General features: G+C 36.5%; 3 protein-coding genes and 1 long non-coding RNA gene across 4 annotated transcripts; 3 read left to right on the plus strand and 1 right to left on the minus strand.

Moving 5' to 3' along the window:
- Window positions 1-1,681: 1,681 nt before the first annotated feature.
- On the plus strand, window positions 1,682-5,668 carry LOC147531971 (uncharacterized). Its single transcript, XM_086649878.1, has 3 exons — window positions 1,682-3,524; window positions 3,786-3,963; window positions 4,081-5,668. Exons 1-3 carry the CDS (start codon window positions 1,682-1,684, stop codon window positions 5,666-5,668), a joined length of 3,609 nt encoding a protein of 1,202 aa, XP_086506004.1.
- A 1,636-nt stretch (window positions 5,669-7,304) lies between these two features.
- On the plus strand, window positions 7,305-9,625 carry LOC147531972 (uncharacterized). The gene is made up of 3 exons (XR_015227795.1): window positions 7,305-7,621; window positions 8,659-8,753; window positions 9,155-9,625. It is a non-coding gene; the product is annotated as an uncharacterized LOC147531972 (long non-coding RNA).
- A 4,395-nt stretch (window positions 9,626-14,020) lies between these two features.
- LOC147531973 (uncharacterized) lies at window positions 14,021-14,824 on the minus strand. Its single transcript, XM_086649879.1, has one exon. It carries the CDS (start codon window positions 14,822-14,824, stop codon window positions 14,021-14,023), a length of 804 nt encoding a protein of 267 aa, XP_086506005.1.
- Window positions 14,825-19,041: 4,217 nt separating this feature from the next.
- LOC147531974 (Putative membrane lipoprotein) lies at window positions 19,042-20,035 on the plus strand. The gene has a single exon (XM_086648633.1). The coding sequence runs from the start codon at window positions 19,042-19,044 to the stop codon at window positions 19,669-19,671; it is 630 nt and encodes a 209-aa protein (XP_086504759.1). The 3' UTR covers window positions 19,672-20,035.
- The last annotated feature ends 30 nt before the right edge of the window (window positions 20,036-20,065 follow it).

Here is a 20,065-nt window from a genome sequence, read left to right on the forward strand (position 1 = left end):
TCAAAGAATATAAGTTTTTTTTTTTATTGAAACTTCATTTTAAAATTAATAAAATCAATATTATTCAACAATAGGATAGAAGTTGATTCTTTTAAAAGAAAAATGTATCAAATATGATAAATAAATAAAAATTAGAAAAGAAAAGAATATAATTTTGCCATCATAAATATAAGAGAAAACGGGTCCACGGAAGTAACAATTTGTTCTCGGGCGGCGATATATTTTTTCCTGAGTATTCCATATTCGGCGCCACCAATAGTGGTGGTTTTCCATCTTTTTAGCAGTTAATTAACCGTTTTTCTGGCAGTTTTTCCACTTTTTGAATCGGAATTGGTGGTTCTCCGTCATTAAAACCTTCCATTGCTCGATTTGAACTTTTCACAGTTCTAAATCTTCTCATTTGTCGCTCTCAAGGAGTTTTCATAGTCAAGATTTTATATCTTTTAAGTCATCTTTGTATTCTATTATATTAATTCTCTTCTCAGTTAGTATGGATAATACTGATAATCATTTTCTTCAACAATTTGAGGCTTTGCCTAAGGCAACTCAATCTTCTCCTACTGTGGATGGTGGTGATATATCTCTTGGGGATGCCGAAATTATAAAACAGGGGGTGTTATGGTTCCAGAGTTCGAAAAAGGTCGAAATCGGCCAGGCGATGTATAGACTATCAAGAATTATACATGGTCCTAATAAATTTACCATTTCGGAAGTGAAGGACAATTTGTATCTCATAAAGTTTCAAACAGCAACGGAATTGGAGATTGCATTGGAAAGTTCGCCTTGGACAATTCAGGAAGAACTTATAGTTCTTCAATCACGTGAACCGGCTGTGTCTCCTATCGATCATTCTTTTGATAGAGTCTGGTTTTGGATTCAATTACATGGGATACCTCCCAGTCATCTTAATAGTACCATTGTTAATCGTTTGGCAGGATCACTAGGAGACTTTATTCCTACTACGTCTGAAGATGCGACTAAATGGAGTATCTTTGGTCGTGTTAGGGTTAAATTATGTATCAATAAGGCCTTGACCTCGAGAGTAAACCTTAAACTCTCGAATACTAAATTGATCTCTGTTGAGATAAGGGTTGAAAAATTACCCCGTTTTTTTTATTTATTGTGGTTATATAGGCCATAACATTAAATTCTGTTCTTCCATTCTGGCCTTTAATGACCTCTTAAAACAAAACTTACCGGAATCTGTTCGTAATAGGATAATGAAGGAAATGTCCCCGAATTATCCTGAAACGTTTAAGGTTCCTTTTTCTACTAAGAACTCTCTAAAGGAGTTAGGATCTTTTGGGCAGGAATTAATTCCAAAATTCTTAGAACTTAATATTGAAAATGATAAGGATAATCTTGTTGAAACTGTTTGCGCTAAGCATCCAAAAATTCGTACTAATTATGGTAATCTTATCTCTAGTCTCTGTCAGGCCAAACGAAGCAAAATACAAACAGAGAAAGGTATTACTGCGGTGTACTCAAATGAACTCTACAAGGACTCACAGGAAATACAACATATGGAGACAGAAGTAAATCAAACTAATTATGCCGACATTGACGAGGACTTGCCTCTTGCTGATGTTCGGATCTGAAAGCAATTTAAAAAACTGTCAAAGCAATCTGTTCATGGAAAACCGGAGGAAAGGGTCACGGCAACCCCAATGCTGCATGAGCCATGAGTGCTTTTGCCTGGAATTGTCGGGGTTTAGGGAACGCCCCGACAAAAGATACTCTCTCACAGTTCCTAGGAGCAATCCGGCCTTCTTTGGCTTTCCTCTCTGAAACTCGTTTAATTACTTATAGTCCTTTGTATTTATTTAATAAATTTAATTTAACTAAATATTTACATGTTCCCTCTGTGGGTCGTAGTGGGGGATTACTTCTACATTGGTCTCCTGATCTAAATGTTACAGTCAATTCTCACTCTTGTAATTTGATTCATATAACTATTACTAGTCCCGGTAATCTAATTCCTTGGGACATGCTGTGTATTTATGGTCCCCCGAGAGTACAGGATAGACCCATTTTTTGGTCTTCAATTTTAACTAAAATTCGAACTATTAATAATCCCTTCTGGTGCATAGGGGATTTAAATGTTATTTCTGATAGATCTGAAAAAAGTGGCGGTTCATCTAATATCCCTTTTATGTCGCATTTTCAGAAATTCATACAAGACGCTAATTTGCTGGATCTGGGATTTAATGGACCGGGTTTCACTTGGACAAACAGCAAATCTATCCACCATTTAACAAGAGAATGCCTTGATAGAGTTCTATGTGATGCTAATTGGCTTCTCGAGTTTCCAGAATCGGGGGTATTTCACCTCCCTCGTTACAATAGTGATCATGCCCCTATATTACTCAAATTTAAAGTACAGGGGCAAATTTTAAATACCATTTCAAAATTCGAATTGTTTTGGACGAAGCATAAGGATTATGAGGCTACTTTTAAGAATGAATGGGAAAATAGCATCGGCAGTTTCACTGAAAAGTTGCAAATCACCAAAAATTCCATTCAATTCTGGAGTAAAAGAGCTTTTGGCTTAATCAAAAATAGACTTACAATTTTGAGGAAGAGACTGGTCGATATTCAGGCAATTAATCCGACAAGTGAATCCCTCTTGGTGGAAAGCACAATTCAGGAGCAAATAGTTTTTTTGGAAGAAATTCAACGTACTAAGACAGAACAGGGGGCTAGATCAAACTGGGTCAAAAATGGAGATAGAAATACTAAGGCTTCTATCAGAAAACAAAAAAATCAGATTCACCAACTTACTTCAGGTTCAGGCCAACTCATGACAGATGTTAATGAAATTGCAACAGAATTCACTGAGTATTTTCAGAATTTATTTCAGGCGGAATCAATAAGACCTCCGCCAATTGAGATTTTAAATGCATATAAAGTGATATCGGAAAATGATCTGGACTCCTTCTCAAGGGTTCCCACAGAGGAGGAGATTAAAGCAGTGGTGATGGAAATGGGATCAATCAAAAGCCCGGGGCCAGACGGATTACCTTGCTTTATATTTCAGAAACATTGGGACATTATCGGTCAGGAACTTACGAGCTACATCCAATCGGTTTTCCATTCAGGTGCAATTGATCCATCTCTCAATCTTACTACTTTAGCTCTCATTCCGAAATGTAGAAACCCGAGTTTAGCCTCAGACTATAGACCGATTTCTCTTTGCAACTCAATTTATAAATTCATCACTAAATTGATTGCAAATAGAATCCGTCCCTGTCTCGAAGAGTCTATCATGTGGACTCAAAACGCATTTGTTCCAAATAGGCAGATAATGGATAACATAATTATCACCCAAGAATTACTACACTCCATGCATAACTCTAGAGCCAAAAATGGTGCTTTTGCGCTTAAAATGGATATGGCTAAAGCTTATGATAGAGTAAATTGGGATTTTTTAAAATCAGTACTCCGTTCTTCGGGTTTTTCGGGTCGTATTCTTGATTTGATTATTTCTTGTGTGACTACTCCTAGATTTAATATCAAAATTAATGGTAAATTGGTGGGGGATTTTCAGGCCACTAGAGGCCTGAGGCAGGGTTGTCCCCTGTCCCCCTACCTCTTCATCCTTACCTCACAGTCTCTCTCCCTCCTTATTTCTCATTATCAAAATAATAATATTTTTACAGGGTATCAGATAAATCAGTCTAGTCCGAGCATTTCACATTTGCTTTTTGCGGACGACCTGATTATCTTCGGGAAAGCGACTAATCAAAATTTAGAATCTATTTTACACTTTATGAATGTCTATGCAGAATTTTCAGGACAGAAGGTAAACTTCGATAAGTCTTCTTTATACTTCAGTAGAGGAGTCACAGAAGTCATCAAATCATCCTTTGTATCTCGCATGCATGCTCCAATTATGTCGGATCAAGCAAAGTATCTAGGGGCACTCATCCTCAAGCCCGGAAACAGAATCCAAAGCTACCAATGGTTAGTGGATAAATTTAATAAAAGTTTGTCAGGTTGGAAACAAAAATACATCACTCAAACAGGTAGAACCGTGCTCATAAAATCAATTTTGGCATCTTTTTGCACCTATCCTTTTAGTTTCCAACTTATTCCCAAACATGTTATTAACCAACTAGAAATTGCAGAGAAAAGCTTTTGGTGGGGCCATTCCACTGATCATAGTAAGATGCATTTTGTGAATTGGGATATTATAAGCTCTCATAAACATTTAGGTGGTCTAGGTATTAGGAATCTTCAAATTGTAAATGAGGCCTTAGTGGCCAAGATGACTTGGAGATTGCTAACCAATTCAAATGCTATTTGGGTCAAACTGTTAAAATCAAAATATTTTAAAAATGATGATTTTTGGAATACTGATAGACCCTCATCTATTTCTCCTTTTTGGCAATCTATCCTGAAAACCAAGAATATCATGAGACAAAACGTATTTTGGCAAGTAGGTGATGGTTCGAGTATTAAAATCACTACAGACCCTTGGATCCCATCTCTTATGAATAAAATTCCTGTGATAATAAACGATTTACCTAATAATATCTTTTGGGTTTCAGATCTGATCATTCAAGAAAATAAAAGTTGGAATACCACTATTCTTTATAGATATTTTGATAATCTTAGTGTGCAGGCCATATTGGATATAAGCATTCCACAGACTCATCAAAAAGATACTTTGATTTGGTGCAAAACAGATAATGGAAAATTCAGCACGAAGTCATATTACACGGAAATTAGAAATCACCCAATATTAAGTCAGGACGCATATGAATTTCCTTGGAAGAAATTCTGGAAGATAAAAGGTATGATACCACAAATTCAGCAGTTTATCTGGAAATTAATCCATAACGGAATAGCCACTCTAAGTAATATCAGTAGAAGATTACCAGAATTACCCCAGAACTGCTTAATGTGCAACATAATGGAACCAGAAACGGTCACACATCTGTTTGGTACTTGCCCTCTGTTTAAGCAGTTGTTAAATATCACAGAGGAGTCAGATCTGCAAGATTTAGGAGAAGATTTAGTTTTAAATCTAAAGAAGTTTCTACAACATAAAGATCAAGAGAGAAATTGGTTCATATTTACTCATCTTTTATGGGAATGGTGGAAGATGAGGAATGATTTGCATTTCAACCATAAACAAGCAGATCTTCATCGTTGCTGGTGGTCAACAAAGGAATCTCTAAGGTTAGTTCTTCCTCCTTTAACTTCTGAGTTATCTACCACTAACTCTGTAACAGATAATTGGGTTCATCCTCAAGTCGGACAAATTAAAATCAATTGTGATGGTTCATACAAAGAGGACAAGGCTTCAGCAGCGGCAGTGGCTAGAGATTCGTCGGGTAACATCCTAGGGACAAAGTTGAAGGTATTCCCACCGAGATCGCCGTTACATAGCGAATTCTTAGGGTTTTGCCTGGGTGCCGACTTAGCTGAAGAATTGGGAATGGAAGAATATATACTTGAGGGTGATTGTAGGGTTTTGGTGGATCTTTTATTAACCGTAGATATGCCTGCCCCCTGGAGATTGACGGTGGAGATTGATTCCTTGAGAGATAGACTGTCCATGAGACACGTGACTATTCTCTACACTCCACGTAATTGTAATAAGCTGGCTCACTTTCCGGCGAATGAAGCTTTAGTCCCTGGTTTTTCCAATTACTGGCTTTAGTCCTCCTTTGTTAACTCATAGTTTATATTTTTATTTCTTATTGTATCTTTTGTAAACTATGTATTTATTGGAGTTTTATTTTCCCTCAAAAAAAAAATATAAGAGAAAACAAAGTAAAAGAGAAAAAAACCATTGTCTGCTTGTAGAGTTTAGAGAGATATTTGTAAAAAAAAATGAAAAAAGAATCTATTATACAAAACAGATACTTGTGACTAGGACATAATTCATATAAAACAATATGACTAGGACAAAAATATAATCTGACTAGGACATAAACAATCTTATTAGAACACATAATTAATCTATTATATAGAACCCCTAATCTACCGTGGATCCTAATCATTGATGTAATAGTTAATCTAACGCCCACCTACTGCCGTTTCTTCTCTTGTATGAACTGAAAGGCCAAAACCCCTCATCTCTCTCCCTGCACCACCCTTTATTCAAGGTGGCCAATACGTGGATAACTACTTTTTTTATATGGACAACTATTTTTGGGTCCGTTGCGAGTCAATTATGCTTGACTTAGTTGACTTTGATTTAATAAGGGGACAACTCCATAAAGTCTTAAATACTAACAGTTACTAACTTGTGGACCATTATCAAAATAATAGTTCAAAATTGAAAACCTAAGTTGTCTTCTCCTTCATCATCATCTTCTTCTTCTTCTTCTTCTTATTCTTGTACTGCTACTAAAAGTAAACTATAGTTTCTACTACTTCCTTTTGTTTTTTATCAAACCCTAGATGAATAAAGAAGTTAAACTCATCAATCTCCACTTCCCTTATTTTTTTGTAAACTATAGTTTCTATCACTTCTCTTTGTTTTTTTAGTGAACTATAGTTTTTACTACTTCCCTTTGTTTTTTTTATCAAACCCTAGATGGGTTTTAATCAAACCTTACATTGATGAGGTAAAACTCTAACTTTTTTTAATTTTATTTTGTATTTTCGTTTGGGTAGTTTGAAAGAATACAAAACGATTTCAAGACAAAAAATCGAAGTGAAGAAGAAATTCCCAGAATTTCGTGGGAAATCTACGAAAATATGCTAGATTTTTGTGGCAAGTTTCCTTCTGTCTTGCCAAATTTTCGTAGGAAATCTACGAAATAGGCAAGTCAGATTTTTTTTTTTTTTTTTTTTTTTTTTTTTACAAAAACTCAGAAATTAAGATCTCTCGTGTTTTGTCGATTTTCCACGAAGCACGAGCAACTCTTCTTGTTTGTAAAAAGATTTAGGGTTTTGAAATTTTTTGATTTCTAGGTTTTAAAAGTTTAACGGGTTTTAGGGTTTTTAGATCTGATCTTTCTGGTTAGGAATATCCTTCAACAATTCCCTTCCCTTTGTTTGATGTCATAATCTTCTCCATAAAAGTTCTCTCTCTAGAATTTTGAGTTGATGATGAAGATGAAGTAGTAGAAGAACACCTAACTTACTTAGGGTTTATGGAGAAAAGAGGGAGGTTTTAAAATAATACATCTAATTTTAAGAGGACTTGAGTGAAACTAATAGAGAGTTGTCCCCTTGGAAACTGGTGTCCATATAAAAAAATTAATTATTTTGGTTGTCCACATAAGATAGTTGTCCATATAAGAAAAACGGTTGTCCACGTATTGGCCACCTTATTCAATGTCTTTGTGATTGAATCTGCCAATTCATTCGACCTTCTTTCGGATGGTGTTCCTCCATGAACTTGGTGCTTCTTCATTTATGCACTCTTTTATATTGAAGGTTTTCATTTATGTCTCTCTTGAATCTTGATTCATAGAGGGTGAAGATATCAATTACAAATTCCTATGTAAATGTCTCATCGAATTCATAAGTGAATTCCTGAGTAATTAAGAGAGAGAAAGGGAGTTAGATGTTGAAATTTTTCTACTCCATAGATTTTGCACGGGAGAGAGAAAACTGTGCCGAAATCTTCACGAGGAAATCACAAAGCTGGAATCAACAGGTAATCTTTATTTTCCTGTTTGGATTTTGCTTCTTCAATCAAAGATTATTATAATTTACCAATTCAATGAGAATCAGAGCTTAATTAGATGTTTTTAGAGATTAGATCTTGTAAATCAAAAATTGTCGTCAAGGTGTTTGGTAAAATGTCTCAACTAGAATGTGTGAAAGAAGAAGATATTTGAAGGGAAAAGAATTAATGGTAGTAGTATTAGTCTAGATGATTATAGCAATTTTGAAGATGATAATAGGAGAACCAATACAGGTCCTAATCTTCTTCATAATTAAAAGTAAGGTGAGATCAAACTAAATAACATACATTTAGATTTTTGGTTTTTTGTTCTTTTAGATAGAGTTTATGTTGCTAATGATCAGATTCTTGTTGCATTCTTAAAATTCTTGAGTATCTGTTTATCTCACAATGTAAATCAAATTTTCTTCAATTTTCAGAGTTTACAAATGGTCTTCAATCACTGATTATGAAGCATGGTTGCATATGTGTTTACCTATCATAGCATTCATTGGTGATAGATTTTAAGAAGTAAATTTCATTTTCTTTGTAACTGTAACTGACTATTCTTTTCTGCCCATCATTTGATTCTTTTTGCTAAGGTAGTATTTTGTTTCTTCAGCTATTATCTCACTACTTCTTTCTTGACCTAGAAATTGATTGGTCTAAGATGATACACAAATTCCATCTCACTATGAAATATGGGTTCTATGAAATCTTTCACTTTGTTAGATCTTTGTTAGTGTTCTCATTTCTGTTGTGGTCTTTGAAAAAACGAGTCATCCTATGTGGATTTCTTACTGTAAAATTTACTTTTCTTCATCCTATATGAATTTAGATTCAAGATTCTATATCGAAAAACTTGAAATATGAGGTTATTAATACCATGAAATATATTATTGTGGTTCTATGAATATCAATTCCTACATCACCCATTGAATCATAATCGTTTCCAAATTCTAATTTATAAAAAATTGTTGCTAACTCTTCTGTTTATTGATAAAATCTGCAATTTTATTTGATGTTAGGTGTTCTGGAATTTGAAGATGTTGGTTTTGTTTGAAACTCCGGCTTGTTCACCCTGTTTAAAGTTTTGGATCAAGTAAAGCTTTCTAAAGTCAATGTAAGTATTGATACCGTTCTTTCCTGTTTAATCATATGTGTTTATACTTAAGGTTTTTGATTTTACAGTATCTTGTTGTTGCAATGCTTGTGGAAGGATTTTTGTTGCTTAAGAAACCACTATTTGGCATATCAGTGTCATTTGGATGAGTATTGATTGCAGGGTTGTGATTCATGACTTATTTTTAGGACTTGGGGTGTGATTTAGAACAAAAAGGTCAGGTGAGAGGGGGTTAGGTTAATTATATAATCTCGATTCGATGGTTAGGATAGTTTCTTCCTTGAGTAGAATAAATAAGATCATGAAGAGTCTTATTAAGGTAAATTAATCTCTTGATTGGCTCTTTTACGGTTTGGTCTTTGGATTTTAATTGCTATTCCGAATCTACATGTTTTCTACAGGAGTTTCTGTAAGATATTGAAAAAGATCTTAATCTATTCACTCCAGGATGCGAAGAAATTGACAACGGGAAATAAACTTTCTAAAGCGAAAAAGGTACTGTTGTTTTGGATTCAAAACTTAAAATTAAACAAACATGATAACTTCATTAGATCTTTTTCCATGTCTAATTTTGATAACTTTTAATGGTGAAATGAAGCTATTATTTAACCACAAGAAAACTGGTATATTGTTTAGTGTTTCACTGTATTTCTCTTTTTCTCTCTACAAAATCTATCAATTCCTTCCCTACCTCCCTCTTTCAATCCCTCTTATAAAATTCTTACAACTGAAATAGATATCTCTTGAATGCTACTGAAGTAGTCGTAGGTTTCTTTAATCTTTCGTACTCGTCAGGGTAAGTACTTTCCCCTTAATCTTACTCTTCCTTATTTTAGTGAAGAAGTCACTAATTTAATATTCTTATTTGAATCATTTCATAGCTCTACGTAGTAATTAAAGTTAAGATTTTGTAGATTTGAGAAAGTAATCATGTGCTTCTTCATGCGTATTGAAGATTTAGCGATCAGGTTTAGTGTATACGATTTTGGATGTTGCTTCATCTGTATTTTAGATCATCAGGAAGCTCTAACTCATTGTGGATTATTGAATTTTATTTTAGGATTCCTCTTTATCAACTTATTTCGTTTACTGTGTTAATGTTTTATTTACATATTTTCTTTTGTTGTTCATCCAATATTTTTCCATATTTCCACAAATTTATTTTCTCTCTGGGAAGGAAATACATATTTGTTTGTCTGTTTTAATTGGTGAGATTTTAGTAGTAACTTTTTTTCCCCACAGAGGTTACCTTCCGAGACCTTAATGGAATCTTCGTATTAGATCAAATTTCATGAAATCCTTCTCAAAATCTCAAATGTGTCTTTGTAATTACCAAAGTGTTGGTCTCTTTTTAAGTTTAGAACAATCTACTTGTGTCTTCTACACCTAAGGTGGTGTGTGAATTGATCTCTTTATCGTTTAACACATCGGATTCTAAATTGATTGCATTAAATGGAACTCGAAACTCTATAGGAAAAATTACATCTAATTACTATTTCACGATATGTAAACATATTTAGTAACATGTGTAAGAAAGTAAGACAATAGTGAGCTATCTATAAAAAAAAATTGAGTTTTGGGATAGATTAAGTACGTTAAAACCAAAAACAGTTTTGTCGTATCAAAAACCTTAATTAACTTAAGCCAATCTTACCCCCAGAACACTACAATTACTAATACAGAGCATTGCTCTAAAAAATTAAAACTACAATAAGAAGAAACAAATATGAAAAAGGAAAAAAATAAAAGTCCAATCCTTTTTCCGTCGTTGCGTGAAGGGCATTTTCCCGCCCGCAAGGGCGGGAATTATGCCTAGTAGAGGGATAAAAAAGAATAGAGACGGAGAAGTAAATATTTATTAATTTACCAATTTAGAAAGAAAGATGGAAAAATGTAAAAGGTTTGAAAGTCTTTTGGCCTGTAGATAGAATAAAAGTAATAATTAGAATTTAAATGTTTTCGTGGGCCCCAAATTTTAATTGGTTGTCTCCTTTGTAGCTTCAGCGAAAACAAGTACCGTGTTTGGGCCACGTTTAAACTAGGTTTGAGTATTTGGATGGGCTTTTTAATCATTTCTTTTCTATTTCTCAGGGATGCCTTTAATCAACTCGTTTTTTGGGGCCCTTCGGAAAGTGAGGCCCAAAGCAGCCGCTTTGGCTGCTTTGGGCCTGGGCCGCCCCTGTAACTAGGTATAACTCGTGCCTTCGGCACGACTGTTATTGTTGAGTATTTTACGAGTTTAAAACTTAAGTTGATAAACTACATCACTTCACATCAAAAATGAAATCGCATTAATTAAAAATATAATAAAATAATTACAAGTTATTGTATACAATGCAGTAATGCACAACCAACAACCAATAACACTGATTGTACTCAAATGGTGTCAATTCACGCACAAAATTTCTTATTCTATCCGTTGAAACCAACTATAACTCTATAAGAAGATTCTTAATCCAATGGAAGCTTAGATGTTTTCGAACATGAGACATATTTCAGTGGCGGAACTTTAGTAAGAGTAAAACTATTAATATGCTAAACTTACGACAATAAATAAATCATAAAATAAAATTTTTAGCGAAAATAGAAACTTCTTTCTAAGTCTTCCATTATTTTTGTTTTGCAATAATAAAATAAAATTTCAAATACTTCAAGTCTTGATATATTTATAATTGTATTCAACACTTTTTTTTTCTTTCAAACCTACTACATATAAAACCATAGATATATCAAATTGTTATAGTTTTGTCGATGCGTAGAATAAAATTGATCCATATTTCTTTCATAAACCAACTTTAAGATTTTTATATCGGAAAAATCGTGTTATGGTAAAATTTGTTATAACAAAATAAAATTTCAAATAATTTAAAGTCTTAATATATTTATAATCGTATTCAACACATTTTTTTTCTTTCCAGCGTATTGCACAAATAAAATTATAGACACATCGTTATAGTTATCCCAATGCATAGGAATAAGTTACAATTGATCCCTATTTCTTTCATAAACCAATGTTCATATCGGAAAAAATTCATGGTATTGTAGAATTTGTAATCGGTATGGCAAAGAATCTCATTACATATAGATTATGTTATACCTAACTAAATTAAATTTTAAATAACCAATTTTATATAGAATCTAATTAGATTTAAATGAAGAAATTACAATAAAGGGTTATTTACCTAATGGCCCCCTACTTTGTGACCAGCTTCCCGCCTGGCCCCCTACTTTACAAGAAATACCCATATGGCCCCCTAGTCGCCTTTACCGTCAGAAAACCGTGAAATCGCACATTTCACTTCCGTAATTGCCCTTCCGTGTTGTCAGGCGTGCCTGACAACCACACCCCGTCAAATCGAAACATTAAATGCCCAGATTCACCTTTTTGTCAATTCCAACACAAGATTTAGTCCCTCTCTCTCCTCTATTCTTCATCTTATCTCTCTCTATTTAGTTCATCTTTCCCAACAACAAGCTTAACTCTCTGTCTCCATCTTCATCACCATTAAAGACTGGTTCATGAGAAGTTCAAAAAAAGAAGATATGGGTGGTGGCGATGAACAACAAAGTAAAGTTACGGTAAGATACCTTCATTTATCTTCACTCTCTCTCCATCTTCATTTTCCCCCATTTTTTTCCCCAATTTTTCCCCTTAAAACTTCTCTGGTTTTACGTTTTCTCTCTCTAGATATGTCAAATTTGTGATGAAAAAACACATTACGGGTTAGATTGTCCATGGATCTACAGTCCCTGCAAAGCTACAAAATGTATAGGCATTAGATGTGTTTCTGCTGCGACGAACAGGGAAGGTAAAGTTCGAAAATACCTAGCTTGTCAGTTTATTACATGCCCTAGCTTCCAGTGGCTTGATGAGGCGAAGGAGGAATTAAAAATTGGATCAAGTGTCTCAAAATCTTCACCGGTTTCAAGAAATGGCTCAACTGCTTCAGATTTGCCTAAACCCTGCTTCAACTGTGGTCAGCTTGATCATTGGGCTAAGGAATGCCCATGGTCCGATACACCTTGTCTGAGACCACATTGCACAGGTAGGAGGGTGATCCGAACTTCCTTAACGACTCAAAATTATGGGAGAAAAATCTTTACTTGTGGTACTTGCAACAAATTCGATTGGGTCGCGGAATGAATTGAAAAGGTTGAATCACCCAAAGGAAAGTCTAAGATGGTATGTAGTGAGGTTCCTTGTGATGAGTTCTGTAAGGATTTTATGAAGAAGAATGTTATGTAACCTATAAACTTTGTTCTACCTGCTGTTATTTGAGTATGAATTTCATTATATTTTGCCCATCTTTGTTCTACCTGCTGTTACTTGAGTGGATAGATCAGTATCACATAGTGAGGGGGTCATATGGGAAAATGGGGCCTTACGGGAAAATGGGGTCATATGGGAAATGGGCATATGGGAAAATGGGGCCATATGGGAAAAGGCTCAAATATAATGTTCAAAACACATCCAACATACCAAGTTCAAAACATCACTCATAAACATCCAGAATACTAAGTTCAAAACATCATTCATAACATCCAGAATACTAAGTTCAAAACACATCGAATTACTAAGTAAAACATCATTCATACCATGTCCAAAATATCAAATAAACACCATTCACGAACGTCAAAAGACTTTTCAAAAGCTATCACAGGCCGCCCGGGTCTCGGCTCATACTGAAAAAGGTTGTGTGTCGTCCTCCTCGACCCCTTCGCTCGATGAAGATGGGCTGTGTGTTGGGCCTCCCAGGAATTACTAACCTTGGCCTAGTGTAAGGCCGCGATTGAGTTTGCTGACTTTGCTGCCCGACTACACTTTGCTGACTGGCTACACCACTTTGTTGTTGACTTTGCTCCTGACTTCCTTGGTGAGTCTGCTCACTGTGCTGAGTTCCTTGCTAAGTATGGTCACTTTGCTGAGTTCCTTGCTGAGTCTGCTCACTCTGTTGATTTCCCTGCCGAGTCTGAGTTCGACCTAAGAAGGAAAAGGAGCTAAATAGGAAAAGGGGCCTAAGAAGGAAAAGGGGCTAAATAGGAAAAGGGGGATAAAAAGGAAAAGGGGCAAAAAGGAAAAATTTACCTCTCCCCACACTGATTCATCGGGAATTGGAACAACTCGATGGTTATACGTCTTCGAGAAGGCTTCAACAGTGAAGAAGGGACTGCACTACCTATATATGAACAGAAGATAACATAGTATAAGTTGCCACTTTGTCCAAAATCACAACATAAGGAAAGGGGGCCAATAGGGAAAATAAATCTTACTTAGTCAGATCTTCTCGCCTAGGCACTATAACAGCCAGTGCATGTACACATGGCAAACCAGAGATCTGCCATGCACAACAAGTGCAAGTCTTCAAGTTCAGATCTACTTGCCACCTAGCCCTATTAGGTATAGAAACGTTCCAAAGAGTTGAGTCAGATGGTGATACAATGTAGTCCTTAATGCTCTCCTTCCTTTTTGTCAACTCCTTCTCCACTTTTGGTACCAATCCATCCTGTTTCCATCCCCTGGCCTTCATCTTTCGGTTATATATAGATGACATAACCATCATCCAGTACATTTCAATCATCTTACACAAAGGTTTGTCTCTGAACTTCAAAATTTGACTGTTGAAGCTCTCAGAGAAGTTGTTGGTGATGTACTCACACTTAGCAGATTCATCAAAATGGGATCGTGCCCATGTACTTGGGTCTTCTCTCATAAGCCACTGTTTGGCGACTAAGTTGGTACTTTCCATTACTCCCATCCATCTATCAAACCCACTCCTGGTATATGACTTGGCTGCATTCCAAGCCAATTCTTCAAGATGCAGACCAGGGTGGACCCTTTTGAAGTTTTTGTACATATGCCTGAAGCAGTACCTATGCCTACCAGGACCAAATACAGTATCTACTGCATCTACTAACCCTTTCTGTCGGTCTGAAATAAGGGTAAGAGGTTGAGGGTGTCTTTGTAGATGACCTCCAACAGTCTCAAGGAACCTAGTCCAGGTTTCCTTACACTCATTTCGACAGATGTATATGGCTATTGGAAAAAGGCCATTACAATCATCGATAGCCATTATAGACAAACATACACCAACATATTTACCCTTCAAAAAGCACCCATCGAGACCCAATACTGGTCTACAACCATGAACCCATCAATACTAGATTTGAAAGAGACACACATACCTGTGAAATTTCCACTGTTGTCATCTCTAGAAACAGTTGCAATGCTACCTGGGTTAGACAGAAGTATCTGTCTTGCCATTTCTGGTGCGAGACGATACCCTTCTTCAAAATTCCCGTTAACCTTCTCCAACATGATATTCTTAGCATTCCAGGCAACTTTGTACGTGACATTCACCCCATGATTTGCCCTAACCCATTTCATTATAGTATCGACAGTCATCTCTTGGTTTCTCATAAATTCCTCTATCAGACCCTGTGCTATCCACTGAGAATTAGCCATTGGGTTTTTATCTTCAGCATCCGCGACACAAGTATGCACAAAATTACATTTCGTCCCAACCCTATAAGTATTGCCATCAGGCATTAGAGCAATGGTAACCCTCCAACCACAACTCGGTTCCCTACATTTGTACTTCAACCTCTTCGTCTCATTCTTCACTTGTTTGAATGTGAAATGATGAGAGATGGCATATGACCTCATGAATGATCTGCCCTCATTAATGGTTGGCCACATCATGCCTGCTACCAGTGGTTGCTCCCCAGCTTCTCTTTCGGCCCCTGCCTCCTCTGCCATGTACATATTCTGAGTCCCTTCAACAAAATCTAAATACTCATCAAATCTTGAATCGTATTCAGCATCTTCGTCCTCTGAATCCATACTCTGATAACCTTCTTGAGGATCGACATTCTCATCTAAGTTACAACCCTCCTCTTCTTCAGTAGGGTTATCCTCATCCCCTCTTTCAGTTCCTCCTACTATGACCTCTTCTGCCCCCACCATCTGTCTTAGTATCGATCTCCATGTATCAGCATCACTAGACATAAACTGATCCCAATCAAAGTTGGCTCAGTCAGTATCATTTCCTGTTTGACCCCCTAAATCATCCTCAACTTGGTTTGAATCTGTTCGAACCCCTAAATCTTCCTCCATTTCATTATTTCCTGTTTGGCCCCCTAGATCTTCCTCCATTACATTGTTTCCTGTTTGGCCCCCTAGATCTTCCTCCATTACATTGTTTCCTGTTTGGCCCCCTAGATCTTCCTCCATTTCATCGTTTCCTGTTTGGCCCCCTAAATCTTCTTCCATTTGACTGTTACCCGTTTGACCCCCAAAATCTTCTTCCATTTGATTGTTTCCCGTTTGACCCCCCAAATCTTGATCCATCGTATCAACCTCAGTATCTCCACCTATGTCTTCCTCCATTCCATCAATCTCTGTGCCTTCCCCAAAATCTATATCTGGTTGATCAATTTCAGTTTGCTGGCATGGTGAATCTTGTTCGTTCTGGTTAATGTCTGGTTGTCTAACTTCTGAACCTGAATCTGACGAATCCGTTGATGTCGATGATGAATCTGTTGATGTCGATGATGAAGCATCTCCCATTCGCCCCCTGAAGATTGTAGACAACTACCAGACCCGCTAGCAAAATCACCTCTTTTCTGTTCAATCTCATCATCAGAATCAATAATGATCAGGTTAGGTCTTCTTTTTACTGCTCCTCTAGTCAACATTATCCTTTTTCCCTTCCTCTGTTATTCTAGAAACCTCAACCCTTTTGTGGCAATTCTTTCCCTCAGTCCATGCCCACCCTTCGACTTAAACCTCTTCATTTTAGGGGGGTTATGCCATTCACCATGCCATTCAAGGTACAGACATGGTGGTGGGGGGGGGGGGGCTTCTGGATGTTCAACAACAAGAAAAAAATGAAGATATCCACCGCCCCTTCTCAAAGTTCTAGCCTTCAGAAAGCAAAGGTTCAATGTTTCATCGTCTAAGACCATTCCAATAAAGGACTTGCTTTGAACAATTGCCCACAAACTAAGCACAAGCGTTCCCTCTGGTAACTTAAACCCTTTGCATGCGGCGTCAAGGAACTTCAGGAGCGTCCACTCCTTCGTCAGAGGGACATCAATGTCTTGAAATATAACTACATCTCCACCAATGTACTCTGTGTAGTGAATATGGTTCCAATCGGTGCCCTCAGGAAAATAACCACCATAGTGAACCTGAACATCGATCAGATCTTCTACTGGATAAAGGGGTTCGTATTTGTCGTCCATGGAAGAATTTTGGGGAAAATCAGATGAGAAGAAGAAGAATAAAGTAGGTGAATGAAGCAGAGTTTTAGAGAGAAAAGAGATAAGAGTCAGAGAGAGAATGAACCAGAAGAAGAGGGAAGTTAAATGGTGGGTGGGTAGGTGAAGGCGAAGGGGAGTCGTTGTCTTCCCAAGAAACGGCGGGCATGGGGGAAAGGCAACCTGATGGGGATTGGTATTTAATGCGTCGATTTGACGGGTTGCGTCCATTTAATGTTTCGATTTGACGGGGCGTGGTTGTCAGGCACGCCTGACAACACGAAAGGGCAATTACGGAAGTGAAATGTGCAATTTCACGGTTTTCTGACGGTAACGGCGACTAGGGGGCCATATGGGTATTTCTTGTAAAGTAGGGGGCCAGGCGGGAAGCTGGTCACAAAGTAGGGGGCCATTAGGGAAATAACCCTTTCCATTAATAAGTGATAAAATCACATTGTTTACATGGATGATACATCATTCTTATTTCTCTCCTCTGAAAACTTCATGAGAGTTACATACCTTTAAATGCAAAGTGCCTCATGAAGAGAAAGAAATGGGACTAGACACTGACTCAAACAAAAAGACCCTAAAGGCCGACAAAAGATCCTAAAGATCGTGAATGAAAATACCCATGGATTCTATAAGAATAGGTGACTGAAACCCATAGGGTTTCAATTGAAACAGATTTGCTCAAGAAGAACCGTAAGAGAGATCAAAATTTGGTTATACATCTTTTTTAACCTCTTCAGATGGGTCAAAAAACACCAGTAAGTGGTCGAGTATTTGATGAAACTACCAATCTAACTGTTGAATTTCTTCTTGATAAAGGAGAAGTAGAAATGAGACCAGAAGATGATGAAGAAGAAGAAAATAGGGATTGGATCTCTCCATTGATGATTGGGTGGTGAGAGAAAAGAGATTTTCGGTGAAAGGGGAAAAGAAGATGTGGAAGAGGAAGAAGATGAGAATAAAGGGTGATAATGAAGGATAAAAAGAATCAGACCAGAAGGATATATCCTAATCGGGATAAATTGATGGAATTTGCTCAAGAAATCGTCAGGAACAACCCATTCCGAGAGCGATAACCGCCACTAGGAGGCGGTGCCACCGAGGATTGAATCGCTCCGCCCGACTCTCTTTGTCCTTTTAACGATGAGCTATTTTCAATGGTTATAAAATTGTTAGATAGGTTAACTACTACCACCTTTTGTTTAGCAAAATTAGGATATGACTTTGATGTCTGATTTGGCCAATGTGATGGTTCTTCGTCATTTTAATATAGACATTCAAATTCAAAGTTTGAATTGGGCGATAGGTACCTACCTGATCCTATCCGGGTTTCAGATAATTCTAAAATCCAATCCATCCTACCCTTTACTCGTCTATCCATAACACACTTTTTCTCCAAATCTCATCCAACAACCCCTTAACCAGTTATCACAATTCGTCAGGTTTCGTCAACAACTGTTTGCTCAGTTGGTTGTCTATCTACCTAGAAACCTGGGAATCAAACAAAACAAAGGTAGGAATAGAGATTAATAACCTAGGATAGCCTTAAAGGTCTTTACATAGACCATTTGTCTAAAGACTTAATATCTTGAAACGTATATAAAAGATATTTTGTTAACGGATTAAATGTTATGATCTACTAATATCTCTTTCCATGATCTAAGTTCTAACTTGCAATTTGGCAGTAAAAGACTAAAAGTAACCTCTCTCAAGTGCAGGTAAGATTTCTGAATTGCAAATCCAACAAACCTTTACTCAATAATTATTACTAGTTTTTTGAAAATTTTATGAACAAAAGTACAAAACATAAACCCTAAATAAACCCGGTCCATGCCAAAAGGTGAAACACAGATATGGCCCAGAATGATTACCCCCTTACAGTGATGATAGCCGTTGCCTTTGAAATTCAAAATTTTAACGGCCAAATTTCATCCACTATAATAACTCATTTTCTACCCTTAACAATTCCAAATCAAAACAAGTTCAAACTAAACATTTCTGCTAAGAGAAATTCAAGAATATGGCTTCTTCTACTAAACTAAGAAGTTCTTCTTCCTTCCCAAATCTTCTCCTCTCATTTCTTAATTTCACTCTCTTCTTTCTTTCCTCCACTTCATTTGTACCCATCTTTCTTCTTAAATATCCTCCTACTTCTCTTGGTTGGGCATTTTTCTTGATATCTTCACTCTCTCTCCTCTCATCTCTTGTGGGTTTTTACTCTCAACTTTCTCACTTTTGTTTCATTACCCACATCTCACTTACTCTTGCTTCATCAGTTGGACAAATTCTTGGGATTTTAGCTTTATTTACAAAAGAAAAATCTAGTCTTAAATCGTTGAAATCGCCGAGAGATCCTAGAGAAGCCATGGTTTTGGTAAGAATTGAGTGTGGAGCTTTAATGGGTATGTTTATGATGCAATTTGCTGTGTTGGTATTAAGTTGTGCTGTTCATAATTGTTGGGTTAGGGAGTATGAAGGATTGGAAGCTGAAAGAGAAATGATAGAGAAGAAGAGAAGTAGAAATATGGCTAGGGTTCAGGAGGAATCAATTGCTAATGCTGCTAAAATTGCTCAAGTTAAAAACAAGGAATTTGATGAGAAAATGAAGAACAAGTATGGGCAATTGGCCAAAACTGATTTTGAATGCTAAATGAACTTTTTTTCATATGAAGCTAGAAAGTTTGATATGGTTGTCTTGAATTGTATCTCTTCCTCACAAGCGCGACTAGTCTAAGATCCGACGAATCTATAGTTTACGATTTAATGGCTAAGAGGATTTTAAGAGTAGAACAATCTTAGCCGTTCGAATATTTGGATTTTCAGACTTCTGAATCTTAGACTAGTCCATATCATGTAGTTCTCATTCTTGTGGGGTCATTATGGGTTGGCCTTAACTTTTCCTGTACTTAGCTTATTAGGGTTATTTTGATAATCTGGTATGGAGTGTCCTAAGTAATAGTATGTATATGTTTGCAGTTTGAATCTTAATCTGTGTGTTCTCTGTTCTGTCTTAATTTTGTCCCTGGTTGGTCAAACAAGTAAAC

The sequence above is a fragment of the Eschscholzia californica genome, unplaced genomic scaffold (assembly GCF_041429995.1).
Source record: "Eschscholzia californica isolate CP2 unplaced genomic scaffold, dmEscCali1.0.p SCAF_6, whole genome shotgun sequence".
Taxonomy (NCBI): Eukaryota; Viridiplantae; Streptophyta; class Magnoliopsida; order Ranunculales; family Papaveraceae; genus Eschscholzia; species Eschscholzia californica.